Source organism: Petaurus breviceps, unplaced genomic scaffold (genome assembly GCF_028583685.1).
Source record: "Petaurus breviceps papuanus isolate PSGF00001 unplaced genomic scaffold, PetGlider_PUasm1.0 101, whole genome shotgun sequence".
Taxonomy (NCBI): Eukaryota; Metazoa; Chordata; class Mammalia; order Diprotodontia; family Petauridae; genus Petaurus; species Petaurus breviceps.
This window is the reverse complement of record NW_027185575.1, coordinates 7,178,593-7,193,181: the sequence shown is the minus strand read 5'-3', so window position 1 is coordinate 7,193,181 and position 14,589 is coordinate 7,178,593. Positions and strand designations below refer to the sequence as shown.

The 14,589-nt window shown below is 41.7% G+C and overlaps 1 protein-coding gene across 2 annotated transcripts in view; it reads right to left on the bottom strand.

Moving 5' to 3' along the window:
- The window catches only part of LOC138158698 (adhesion G-protein coupled receptor D1-like), a 476,877-nt gene that overhangs the window by 185,112 nt on the left and 277,176 nt on the right, over nucleotides 1–14,589 (bottom strand). For both annotated transcript variants that reach the window (XM_069084871.1, XM_069084953.1), the window contains one exon: nucleotides 13,858–13,981. In XM_069084871.1, the coding sequence (XP_068940972.1) occupies nucleotides 13,858–13,981 (124 nt within the window). The remainder of the gene's footprint in view (nucleotides 1–13,857; nucleotides 13,982–14,589) is intronic.

Sequence of the window (14,589 nt, the reverse complement as noted above, 5' to 3'; positions counted from 1 at the left end):
GAGGAGGAGGAGAAGAAGGAGAAGAAGAAGAAGGAGGAGGAGGAGGAGGAAAGGGGAGGGAGGAAAGAAGGAAGGGAAGAAAAGAGGGAAGGAAGGAAGGAAGGAAGGAAGGAAGGAAGGAAGGAAGGAAGGAAGGAAGGAAGGAAGGAAGGAAGGAAGGAAGGAAGGAAGGAAGGAAGCAGAGGGAGGGTAGGATAGAAGGATGGAAAAAATGAGAGAAGAAAGGACAAAAAGAGAAAAGCAACGCGAAGCCCTTCCCTGCGGTAGTCCCCAAAGATCCATTTTTTTTTCTCCTCATCTCTTCATAATGCCTCTCAGCAGCTGGCAGTTTTCTCTGCACTTGGGCCCTTCATTCTCATCACCTTAAATCTCCAAGCACCATTCTGTCTCCATAGAACAGCAAAAGGAGCCAGCAGGAGGGAAATCTTGGGCCCCTATACATAATGACCTTCCCAAAGCGACCCCCCCAGCACCCCCACACCCCGCGGAGAAAAGCTCCATCTGCCTCCTGCCGGGCTCGCAGAGCCTGGAGTGAAAAGCCTCGTCGTTCCCACGTCGCCTTAGTTAGTGTCAAGGCTGCACTCCAATGCTATTCATTTTCCGGCAGACCCCTTCAGAAGTGCCTTTATGAGACAGGTTATTTCTGAAGAGTTTCTAATGCCCTGCGGTCTGCAAACGACCCCCTGTAAATAGAAAAGCTGCCTCGCTCCGACTGGGGGAACGTGTTTTCCTGTTCCAACAATTTAAAAGGTAAAGCGATTTCACTCTGGCGGCTGAGACGTATCAGCCGCAGCATCATCTGTCTGCACCAGCCGGCTTAGCAGCTCAAGACAAAGCCGAGGCAAACCAGCTTTCGGCAGCCGACTTGTAAGTGACAAACAGAATGGAGGTGTCTTCTTGTCTGCAGTTCAAAGGTACCGTCTCATTGAGATGCTAAGCCAACAGCTGAAAGAGTATAATAGGAAATGGACACAGAGCCTTATCTGCCAAAACAGAACTCAGTCTTCTCAGTTCACGGATGAGTCTGCTGATTTTTGAATGGACTTGTAAGAAAGACTTCCCAGTGTCAACTTTCTGGGAAATTCAGACTAGCCCCCATTAGCAACAGCAAAAGATCTAGTGAGGTCCATAAATGAAGCTTGCAATTGCAGAGCCTAGACAATAGCACTACTCACAGAGAGCAAAAATTCCCTTCCTCTTTATCCACACTGGCTCCCTAATTCCACAATCAGCCGGCCTCCCCACATCAATTTCCGTGCAACCAGATATGTGGTGAAATGTTGGCATTTGAAATCCAGGATAAATTACTAGATTATAGATTTAGGACTGGAAGAGACCTTACAGACCATATTGGCCTTCTCTGCCTCCTCTGCACACCAATTTTAATGGATGAAGAAACTGGGAAGACATGGCCTTCCTTGATGGGTTGAATAACCTCCCTAAGGGGGCACAGAGGCATCCAAGAGGGTATTTGAACTCAGGAACCCTGATTCTAAATCCAGTGTTGTTGTTTTTTCTACTCTGCCAAAAATATTCTAAAAAAAAATCACAATTTAAATCAACAAATATTTCTTAAGTTCCTCTCAGCCTCTCAATGCCCCCAGACAATTCTCTGAGTTTCAGATGAATAAATGATCTTCAACAGACATTTTGACACTAAGGGTTCCCCCTGCTGATTAGATCACAAGTATGTACCCCTTCATCACTCCCATCCCTAGCAAATAAAGTGCAATTAATGCATTATGTTGAGTGCTAGTGTTACAAAGATAAAGTGAGACAGATTTTACCCTCAAAGGGTTTGAAATCTAATGGACTGCATATACAAATGATTAAAATATGTTCTTATATGGTAAATACATAGGCGAGGTCTAGATAGAGTGGTATTGGAAGGGAAGGGCTTCATAGAGAAAGTATTAAAACTTGAAGGATGAATAGGATTTCAACATGCAGAACTGTGGAAAGTCTGTCTGGGCACTGTGGACAGTGTGCTGAAAGAAGGAAATAATCTGCTCTCCTCTGACACTGTCCCACTTGAGTTCAGGCACTCATTGCCTCACACCCGAACGATGGTAATAGCCTGCTGGTAAAGTCTCCCAACCTCAGATCTCTCCCCACTCCAGTCTATTCTTCGCCCAGCTGTTGAAGAGATGTTCCTCAAGAGGAAGCTTGGTCATGTCCTTATTTAATCAACTCCAGTGGCTTCCCCTCACCTATATGATTAAATATAAAAATCATGTGTTTGTCTTCTACAACCTTGCCTCCTCTTCCTTTCCATTCTTATAATTTACACTCCATGTGCATGCAGCAGCACTGACCTCCTTGCAGTTTCTAGACACTCCATCTCCCAATTCCAGATATTTCCATTGACTGTCCACCATGCCTGGAAATCTCTTCCACTTACTCTCCACAAGCCCTGGCTTCCTTCAAGTCTCAGCCAAAGCCCCACCTTCTGCAAAAAGCGTTTCTCAATCTCCCTTGAAGCTAGTCTTCCCTCTGTGGATAATCTCCAATTTCGGCTGTCCATAGAGTGTTTGTATATAGCTGTTTGCATACGGTCTCCCCCATTAGAAATGTAATCAATATGAGAGTAGGGACTGTCTTTTACCTTTCTCTGTATCCCAGGCACTTAGCCCAATACCAGGCCCTTAATAAATGGCTTTTGGTTGATTGACAGACAAGTAGAAGTGGTTATTCTAGCTTGTCTATAGAATGCATGAAAGAAAATGATGAAAGTAAGACTGGCCAAGGAGGATGGAGGCAGACAGTGCAGTACCTTGGAAGTCATGGGACGGGCAGGTGGAAGTCAGCATCCCAGGAAAGTGCTTTGGAGATTCAAGGAAAGTAACATAAACAATTCAATCAAATCAACATTTATTAAGTGGTTCTGTTAGGTAATTAATTTGTACTTTAGAATGAGACATTTAGATTTCAGATCTGTCATTGCCAATCCAGGACCCAGTCATTCACTTCTGTATCACCCAGTTTTCTGCCTGAGCATTAAAGTAGCCTCAAAAAAAAAAGTAGGAAATTAACTCAAGTGACTTGATTTCTGAGGCACAAGTAATTTGATTCAGCAAGATGTTTCCTTTCTCTGAGCCTCAGTTTTGCCATAAGTAAAATGGAAGATAATAATCCTCCCCTCCCCCAGCCCCTACCTTGGTGGGGAGGGGCTGTTGTGAATCTCAAATGAGATTCAAATGGACATTTCAGCACATCTCTGGTTCCACTGATGTTGATATGAGGAGATCAGATATAAGTGTGGGGGGAATTAGGGAGCCAGTGTGGATAAAGAAGGAGGGAATTTGGTATCTGTGAGTGGTGCTGATGGGGTATAGAACCTGGACCCCAAAAATGCAACCCAAATCTGGCCTCAGATTTTTTACCTTGTACTAGTCATTTAACCCCATATGCCTCAGTTTCCTCATCTGCCAAATGATCCGGAGAAAGAAATGGCAAACTACTACAGTATCTTTGCCAAGAAAAATAAATGGGATCGTGGAGAGTCAGATGTAACTGAAATAATTGAACGACAACAATTCTTCTAAACTTCAAGTACCCAAGGCAACTCTCTTTCAAAATATAATTTGCAGAGAAGGTGCCAACCTGCATTGGTAGAGGGATTTTCCTCAGATGGGAATTCCCTATATCAATGAAATCACAGGACCATTAGACTGTAATAAACTCCTCAAATACAGAAGTTATCATTGTAACTTATCATCTTATAACTTACTTTGTATTTGTTTTTGTATCTCCAGCAGAGTTCCAAACATATGCTAAAAGTTCAATAAATAGTTGATTGATTAAGCAAATTGTTTTTGAAGAAGAGATGAACTAGGCTAGTGAGAAAAGGTTGAATGTAAGCTTCTTGAGGACAGAGACCATGGTCTTTTCCTCTTTGTACCCCCACTCCTTAACACAGTGATTTGCATGCAGTAGGCACTTAATGAATGCCCATTGGATTGGATCAAATTGAGCCAGTATATTCCTGAATGGTCCCCCCTTTCCATATCTGCCCTCTCCAGTGAAAGAAAATATACTATATGGAGAATACCATCATGGATTAGCAAAGAGCTTTTCTTTATAGCATTTGGACATTCTCATCTGAACCCCATCAGCCATTGCCAAGCCAGGACTGTAACATAACTGTATCTCACTCATAAAGTTAAAATATGGCAAGGCTGAATTCTTCAGATGACAAGAAGAAAAGCAAACAATGTCTTGACAGTAAATTGGTGCTCCAAAATTGATCTTAAATATAAAAATTCCAAAAATAAGTTTTATTTATGAAAAATAAAAGAACACTGTCTAACAACAACAGCAGCCATGGGAAAAAATCTGTGTGCCGCATGTGAACAGGGGAGCAACCAAGGGAAGGAGAAGTCAATTGTCCTTCCTGAGACTCAGTTTCCTAAAGAATCCAATACATGGGATAAGAAAAGGAGGCCAAGAATTGAATTTGGAGTCATAAGACCTGGATTCAAATCCTGGCTCTGCCCCTTACCACTTGTGTGATCTTAAGTAGATCAGCTTCTCTGGCTTACTTCCTTAAATAATTCCTTAAGTACTTCTTTAGGTTTTACCTTAAGTACTTCCTTATTTCCTCATCTATAAAATGAGGGGATTGTATCAGAAGGCCTCTGAGGTCCCTTCTAGCTATAAATCTGGTATCTTTTTGATGAATTAAGCTAAATAATCCTATAGGAATCCTATGAGGAAATAGAGAGCCAGGGAAATGGTTGTTCCCCAAGATCACATGGACAGTAAACCAGAGCCAATGCAGGTCTTCCTCTAGAAGGACAGTTGGTGGCACCGTGGATAGACTGCTGGACCTGGAGGCAGGAAGACTTCCTGAGTTCAAATCTAGCCTTAAGTGTGACCCTAAGCAAGTCACTTAATCTTGTTTGCCTCAGTTTCCTCATCTGTAAAATGAACTGGAGAAGGAAATGACAAATCATTCCAGTATCTTTGCCAACATCAACCAAGAAAAACCCAAGTGGGGTCACAAAAAGCTGGATGGGACTAAAAGAATTAAACAACAGCAATTCAGTCCAACTTCTACCCAACATAACTCTAAAAATACAATTTTATATAGCATCTCTTCTTCAGCGAAACAAACAGCCAGACAAAGGTTTCCTTCAAGGTCATTTATAATTAATAGCACTGGCGAAGAAGCAGTGATGACCCCACACCCACAGTGTTAAAATAGGCCAGGGCAAATGCACCTTTGCTCCAGGGCACCAAATTCAAAGGGGCGATGACAGTACTACATTCCATCAGCAAATTATTCTTAGCCCCTAGGTCTCAAGAAAAAGTTAAAATGGTAAGTTACTAGGTAATAGCATTTAACATCTACTTATCAAGAAGCAAAAATAGAAAGGTAACCAGATAACTAGCTAGTTGAACTCAAACCCTTTCTACCCTACCTCAGCAACCATGCAGTAGCCTTCCAAAAGCTGCCCCTGTCCCAAGGGGTTTGTCATATCTTCATGCCAGATCCCTTCCAACTAAGATTGTCCCCTCACACTGCTTGCCTTAGCCAAAGTCCCTGGTACCTGTCATAGACGTACAAATTTCTAACCCTTCACTGTGATAGTTCAGGCTTTAGTAATAGCCTTCTAGCTGGTCTTCCTGTTTCTTGTCTCTTTCCTCTTCACTCCATCCTCCACACAACTGTCAGCATCATTTTTCTAAGGCCTTCTCAAGCTCTGACCATGGCAGTCCCCTTCTCTAAAGCTTTCAGTGGCTCCCTATGGCCTCTACTGTAGGTTACAAATGTTAAAATCCTCCACGATCAGCTATAAACCCACCATTTCATCCTAGATTCACAAGACTACTTTCCACAATCTCTGTTCCATTCCAATTAGACCTGTTTCTGCTCTCAGATCCCATCTTCACTTATCTGAGTTCCTCCTGCAGGCCATCCCCCAGGCCTGAGACATGTGCCCTCTTCCACCTCAGTGCCCTCTCCCCTCTTCTCATTTTTCCCTGATCTTTATTTCATGCCATACTCATTTCATAGTGGATGCCAAGAGCCTTGAAAGCAGCAACTCTAAAGCCTCATCTCTAAGCACAGACCCTTTTGTAAATGTATGTTGCTGGTCTCCAAATGACCCCCACCTGACCTGGAACACTGATTTTCAATAGAGAATATATGGTATTGAATATATATATTCAATAGAGAATATATTTCTTGCTACTATCTTGAGCCATTATTTTTGCTCATTGCCCAAGAAGAGTCATGGGATCATAGACCCAGATCCTGAAGGAGGCCAACCAGTCCATCCTTTTATCATACAGATGGGGAAACTAAGTCCCTAAGAACTAAAAATAGCTTGTCTCAAATCAAACGGTTAGTGTTGGAGGAAGGATTTGAATCCAAGGAGTTGTTGAACATTTTGCTAGCCTCCAAGGACTGAAATGAATGCCTAACACATTACAAATACTTAAGACAACTTCAGCAAAGCAAGTTTTCAGGTGTCAGAAATCTGAGGTCTAGATCAGGTGTGTGGATCCTGTGGCCTAAAGGTCACATGTGGCCTATATAGCCTTCCAAATCCTTAAGTGTGAACTTTCGACTAAACCTAAATTTTACAGAACTTAAGACCACAGGTTCCCCACCCCGAATGCCAAATAGTATCTAGGTCCCTTTCATAACTGGCGCACATTTGCCTAAGATTCTGGCCAACTACTCGGTTCCAACATCTTAATAATGGGAGTAGGGAAAATATAATGAAGGCAAACTGTAACCCAAGTCAGATCTTGGCACCAGGGAATGTCCTTGGAACACAGACTCTAAACTCAATTCTTCCCTCAGGTCTTCACACCAACCTCCTGCAGAGCTGTCCTCATCCAAAAAATTCTTGTTTTGAGGCTCAGGTACCCTGGAACAGCTCCGTTGGAGAAGCCCTGAGCCAAGAGGGGTAGCTCTGGGTACACAGTACAAAAACTAAGTCCCTTGCCTGGTCCCCAAGGGTAAATGATTAGACCATAGTAAATAAACAGAGCCTCAAGCAATACATTTACTAGCTTTCCAGCACTCTGTATCAGCTGTCACAGAACCCTCCACGGGAGGGTAAACACTGGAAAGGCTTTGGCAGAAAATGTGAGTTTGCAAATGGCCTGCCAGGATTGCTTAATACCCCTCCAGCAGTCCAGAGTTTGGCTCATCTAAGGCTAGACCTCAGCATGGTTGACTTCAGCCATGGCCTGTTGAGAACCACACCTTAGCAAAAGGATCACATCATCTGATAACATGGCTGTCAGAGCCTTGTTCTACCCAAGATAGTCGTGGTTATGCTGTCAAGACCAAGAGGAGTCTAGCCTTCAAATGTAAAGAATTAAGATAGTGCATGTGATCAATGGAGGATATTTACACACATAAAGCCTCAGACAGCCCCTTTCCCAATCCATATTCCAATTCCACACATCAGTAGTTGCTGTTATTGTTGAATTGTGTACAACTCTCAGTGACAATGTGGACCATAGCACACCAATATTGTCCATAGCATTTTCTTGGCAAGGATTTTGGAGTGGTTGGCCATTTCCTTCTCCAGTGGATTAAGGAAAACAGGGGTTAAGTGACTTGTCCAGGGTCACACAGCTAGTAAGTCTCTAAGGCCACATTTGAACCCAGGTCTCCCAGACTCTAGACCCAGTGCTCTAGGCACTGAGTCACCTACCTGCCTCTGTAGCAGACAGATCTTATTACCTATTACCTATTGGATTAGGAAAAGGAAGAAAGGGAAGGAAATAAGCATTTATTAAAGACCTACTATGTACAGGCACTGTGCTGTTATCTCATTTGATCCTCTCAAGAACCCTGTAAAGCTACTGTGATCCTTATTTTACAGTTGAGGAAGCTGAGGCAGAGTTTAAATGATTTAGGCTCATATAATCAGTAAGTGTCCAAGGCTGGATTTGAACTGAGATCCTCCTGACTCCAGGCCCAAAGCTCTATTTACTGATCCACCTAGTTGCCAAATCTAATTTAGGATTGCTCTATCTCATCATGCTTTTCATTCATCACAAAAAAATTTATTAATTCCCTCTAGTACAACTCTTAGCAAAACTTTGGACTGTTGTAGCCAGAGGAACAAGTTTTGATCTTGGGTTCTTAACTATATAATGAAGGGAGGAAATGTGGCCCAGTGTAAGTAATTAGAATTGGTGTTTAGAAAGCAATTTCATACTGCAAAGTACTTTACATATTTACTTTATTTTGATTTACTTTACTTGTTTTACTTTATTTTTTTTTACTTATTATTTATTTACTTTACTTTATTTGATTCATAGGTTCTGGTTTCAAAGGACTTGGGTTCAAATTTCATCTCCAAAGTGGCAACTTTAAGGGAGTCACCAAAAGCTCTCTGGACCTCATTCTTTCCATCTGTAAAATGGAAGGTTTGAAAGAGATTGCCTCTGAGGTCCCTTCCAGTCTTAGATCTATGATCCTAAACCAGATGACCTCCAGTCCTCTCTAGATCTCAGTCTAGGACCCTATCTTTCCTTATTGAGTTAAGCCCATTCACTAATAAGAAGGGGACGGGGTGCTAATGGAACAAGAGTCCTGGAACCCAGAAGACCTGAGTTTGAATTCTGGCTTTTAAGTGTTACTTGCCCACATTGACTACCTGTCTGACCCTGAACAAATAACTTTCTGTCTTGAGACCTCAGGCTCTTTCTCTATAAGATGGCACTAGATAGTCATTGAGGTCCCTTTTCGCTCTATAGCTATGGTCTTATCCAGCTGCAGCCATGACCCCTCTATTCTTGTTGCTGCTTAGTCATTCGGTCATGTATGAGTCTTCATGATCCCATGGCCCTTCCATCCCCCACTATCTCTCAAAGTCTGTCCACATTCATGTTGGTTGTTTCCATGACACTTTCCATCCATCTCATTTTCTGCCGACTTCCCTTCTCCTTTTATCTTTGATCTTTCCCAATATCAGAGTAATTCTTTTCAATGAGTCCCATCTTATTATGCGGCCAAAGCATAAGCTTCAGTTTCAGTATTTGACCTTGCATTTGTATGTTGTTCAGTCACTTTTGGTTGCGTCTAACTCTTTGGGCCCCTTTTTGGAGTTTTCTCAGCAAAAATATTGGAGAGGTTTGCCATTTCTGAACTAATTTCTTTAAGTATTGATATGATATGATCCCTAACCCAAGGACTAAATCACCAAAAGATTCTGGTCTAATTCTTAGATTTATAGTGCCAGAGTTAAAAGGAACAGTGGAGATAAGCCAATATGGTCCCCTACTTAAGTATGGATTAATAATTATAAAATGTTATCTCCCATGATTTCCTTGTTCTATGGTGGCTAGCCAGTCAGTCAACAATCATTTATCAAGTTCTGCCTATGTGCTAGATGGTTGTAAAAGCTAATTATAGCTCAGGCCCTCTCCTGGTTAAAAAAAAAAAATCAACATCAGTAAAGTTTGTCCTTGACACTCTAACATCTGCCCATTCAGCTGCTCTCCAGCTCCCTTTCCAATGCCCCTTGCCATTGTCTGTCTCCTCTTAAAGCTCCCCAGGCTCTCCTTTCTCCCCAGGCTTCCTCTAGGACTTTTCAAAGATTATCCTCCCCCATCCCCCACCTTGGATATGCCCTCTCATCATCAACTCATTGTACCTCCTAAGTTCTGATTGCTTGACAAGTCAAGGAAGTGAGGTGGCTCAGCCTGGAGCCAGGAAGACTTGAGTTCAAAACCAGCCTCAGATACTCATCAACTACGTGAGCTTGGGGAAGACACACAAACTCTGCCTCAGTTTCCTCATCTGTAAAATGAGCTGAAGAAGGAAATGACAAAGCACTGTAGTTCTTTGCCACAAAAAACCTCATGGACAATATTAACATGCTATGGTCCACAGAGGCAGGAAGAGGTGGGCACAACTGAACAATGAGAATGAAACTATTTACCAAGCAAATAAAAATGTCCCCTTAATGCTAGGGATTCAAAGAAAGTCAAAAACAGTCATTGCCCTGTTCTAGGGGAACTCACAGATGACACACACAAAAATCTATACATATGTGATATATACAGGATAAACCAAAACTCTGAGAGAAGGTGCTAGCATTGAGAAGGACCAGGAGAGGCTGCCTGAATATAAACATTGTGAGCTGTGTTTGGGAAGATGGTATTCCTGGGTGGTGGTAGTGATTTAGTGAATATTGTTATTTATTTATATAATAATAATGGAATGTGGCATTTATATAATGCTTAAGATTTGCAAAGCTTCTTTACATGTGTAATCTCATTTGATCCTCCCTACTAGCCTGGGAGGTGAGTGATCCTGTCATTATCCCCATTTTACAGAACAGGAAACTGAGAATGAGAACGATGGAGTCAGTTACCTGAGACTGCACACCTGAACTCGGGCCTTCCCGACTCTGAGTCCAGCCCTCTCTGCCATATCCCATAACTGCCTCTCATGGCCACTGCCTTTATGTGATTTCTACACATGTTGTCTTTCGGTGTCATTTATTTTTATATCAGCCTTACGTTTTATTTGCTATGCGTTCATTCTAGGCAACGATTACTCACTGTTGGCATTATTTGTTGGCTGAATACAAATTTATTTTACAATGACTTGAAAAAACGAATACTTCGTGTTAAAATTTATTTTACGTGTTCAAAGAGGAGATTTGGCATGGCAACTCTTGAAAGAAAGAAGAATAAATTTCTAAAAGCGATGGCTCACATTTATATAACACATGGTCATTTAACCCATCTAAGCCTTGGTTTCTTCATCTGTATAACAGAGGTAATTCCTGCATCATCATCATCATCATCATCTTCTTCTTCTTCTTCATTATCATCTTCTTCATCATCATCTTCATCTTCTTCATCATCATCATCATCATCTTCTTCTTCTTCTTCATTATCATCTTCTTCATCATCATCTTCATCTTCTTCATCATCATCATCATCATCCAGAATTGTGATTTCATTATTGAGGGAAGTCCCTTAGAGATAATTCCTTATTCTAATGTAGCCCAACAGCCAGTCTGTAACCTCTAGGTTTAGAGAATTGCCTGGAACCCTGAGACTTGTCAGAATCACAGTGTCACACTGTCTGTATACCTCTGAAGCAGGATTCACACAGCTTTTCTTAATTCAAAGGCTGACTCTCTATTCATTAGGCCATGCTTCTTAGCAGTAACAGTATAGCAGAATAATTTTTTGTAGGTAGATAACAATAACCATAATATTTGGCATTGATATAGTACTTTAAGGTTTGAAAATATCTCATTTGATCCTCACAAGAACCCTTGGAGGTAGGCTTATTATCATCCCCATTTTACAGATGAGGAAACTGAGGTAAATAGTAGTAAAGTGACTTGCCCAGGGTCGCACATGGAGTAAGTGCCTGAGGCTGGATTTGAACTCAGGTCTTCCTGGCTCTAGGGCCACTGCTCTATCCTCTATACCACATGCCCTGGTCTAGTGGGTAGAATATTAGACTTTGAGTCAGGGAGAGCTTCTGATACTTATCAGTGATGTGCCCACAGGCAGGTTCCTTACCATTTGCTCATTCTGCTTTACAAGCCGAGTTTCACTCATCCATCCAAGAAGCTTCACTATCACTGTCCCCCATATTCAATCAGTTGGTAAGTCTTGTTGATTCCGTCTCTGTAACATCTTGGGCATCTGTCCCTTTCTCTCTTCTCACACAGCCACCACCCAAATACACACCCATCATCTCTCACCTCCACTATTGGAACAAGATCCAAATTGGATTCTGGGCTGCCAGTCTCTCCCCACTCCAATCCATTCTTCACAAAGAGGTAAAAGTCGTCTTCCTTAGGCAAAGGACTGACCATGTCACTCCCCTCTTCAAGAATCTTTAATGGGGTGGCTAAGTGGTTCAGTGAGTAGAGCACTGGCCCTGGAGTCAGGAGGACCTGAGTTCGAATCCAGCCTCAGACACTTAACACTTACTAGCTGTGTGACCTTGGGCAAGTCACTTAACCCCAATTGACCTGCCTTCCCCCTCCAAAAAGCAAAATAAAAAAAGAATCTTTAGTGGCTCTCTATTACCTCTAAGAGCAAATAAGCCATTTAAAGGTCTCTAAAACTGCTTCTCACCTACCTTCTTAGATTTATTTCATTGTAGCTTAGTGACTTAGTAATATATAGAGTGCCAGGCCTGGAGTCAGGAAGACTCATCTTCCTAAGTTGAAATCTGGCCTCAGAAACTTACTAGCTGTATGACCTTGGACAGGTCCCTTAACTCTTTGTCTCAGTTTCTTCATTGGTAAAATAAGCTGAAGAAGGAAATGGCAAACCACTCCAATATCTTTGCCAAGAAAATCCCAAATGAGGTCACCAAGAGTCAGATGTGACTAAAAAACAAAAACAACTTAGCATAGTGGATAGAGTATTGAACTTGGAATCAGGAACACCTAAGTTGGAATCCTACCTTTGACCCTTAATAGTTGTATGACAGTGGGCAGGCCACTTAACCTCTGTCTGCCTCAATTTCTTTATCTGTAAAATGGGGATAATAATAGCACTTACATTACAAGATTGTTTGTGTGTATGTGTGTATATGCATATATATACATATATGTGTGCACACATACATACACACACATGCATATATTGATTGATTGGTTGGTTGTTGTCCTTCATTCTCAAAGAGGACCAAAATGATACCACTACGCTAGAGTCAAGTTACAGTGCATCTGATTGACTGACCAGACTAATACAAACTTAGAATGCTCTACCACGGGTTGGGCACAAATAGTCCATGGGAACACTTGGGGTAGATTCTCTAAATTTGCACATCCTGCGTTTCCTTTGAGCTATCTTAATTTTGCTTTGCTCATAGAACACAGCACCTTCTCTGATGTGGGCATGCCATGATGAGCGATCCTGTGCCAGTGTCTCTCATGTCACAAATCAGTTTCATGTATGTATTTACACACATATGTATATAAACACATGTGGACATATAGACACACATTTACCCAATGTTTTGCAAACTGCATAGAGCTACATGAATTCCAAATATTATTATTGTTCCAGCCAAACTGATCTACAAGCTATTTTCTGAATGCAGTATTTCACCTCAAATGTCTATGTCATTGCACTACGTCATCAATGCCAGAAATAGAATCCCTCCACACCTTAAGGCTCAGTTAGATGCCACCTCATAAGGAAGCCTTCTCTGATTCCCCATAAGATGACCTTTTATTGACTTCTCTGTGCACATGCCACATGCCCCACTACACTCAACCACAGCCCTGATAGCACATAGGTCCTTGAGAATAGGACCCTTTTCATTTTCGTCTTTGTCCCACCAGCACTGAACATAGCACCTAGATACCAAAGAATATCTCATGTGTGTCAGTGGAGACACTAATAACACCTACCTCCCAGAGTTGTTGTGAGGATAATGTTTGTTAAAGTCCTTTGTAAACCTATAAATGCTAGTTGTTATTATTGCCATTATAATTCTTAGTTTTATTATCATTAGTCACCTATCCCCTACTCATGGAGCCCAAGTATGTCTTAGAACAAACCTCAAGGTGGCACCACTGTGGAACATTATATCATTGATCTACTGGCCAGAATCAACATCTTTAAGTCTGACTATGACTCTAAGCATGATATTTAACCAACAGTCCTTCCAAATCCATATACCCCTGAAGATTAAGTGTGAATATGACTAAGCCTCCTGCTTATTGTGACCCCTCTGTTCTTGGTTTCCTCTATGGCTCATTGTTGCCTGCCTCTCTAAACAACAAACCTTCCCTGTGCCAAGAGAGATACCTGGAAGGGCTTTGAAGGTCCCGTCACATTGGGTCCAGTCAATAGTTCTTATGGGTTTTCATGGGTTCTATGGGTTCTTACCTCCAGAGGCACCACTTGCATAAGAATAGCAAAGTTGGTCAGGTGATTACAATGGCAGATGGAGTAGTTGAGGTTCCCTTCTGTGAGGACACATCCTTGGTTTGACCAGATGCCTTCTCCAGAGCTAAAGATCAAAGCAAAGCAGAAATATAACTTGGTTGGCATTTCCTAGAAGATGTGTAATTAACTAAAGAAGGACACCTACAAGCCAGATTATTTTGGAGAGATTAAGTAATAATACATTGATATCCCCCTTGGGGCCATCCATGAGGAAAGGGGTCTTACTGATGACAAAATATTGATAGCATCACTCTTTGTAATAGCCAAAAGAAAAAAATGGAAACAAAGAAGGTGACCATTGATGTGGAAATGGTTGGAAAAAAGTAGTATATAAATATGATGTAATATCATTGCATTATAACAAATGAGACCCAAAAGGTCAGAGCAATCGTGGATAAAAAGCTGACCGCAGCATAAAGAGCTGAGTTTAAGTCCCACCCCTGACATAGGCTGACTACATGACCCTAGATAAGTCATTTAACTGCTCTGTGTTTTGAACAACAATCTAGGACTGTTAAGTTATAGAATAAGTGCAATCTACAATGGTAAAGGAAGTTTCTTCCCCATGAGGTCTCTATACCAATGAAACCAGAGTTGTGAGGAAGGAAGGAGGAAAAGAATGAGAGAAGGAAGGAAGGAAGGAAGGAAGGAAGGAAGGAAGGAAGGAAGGAA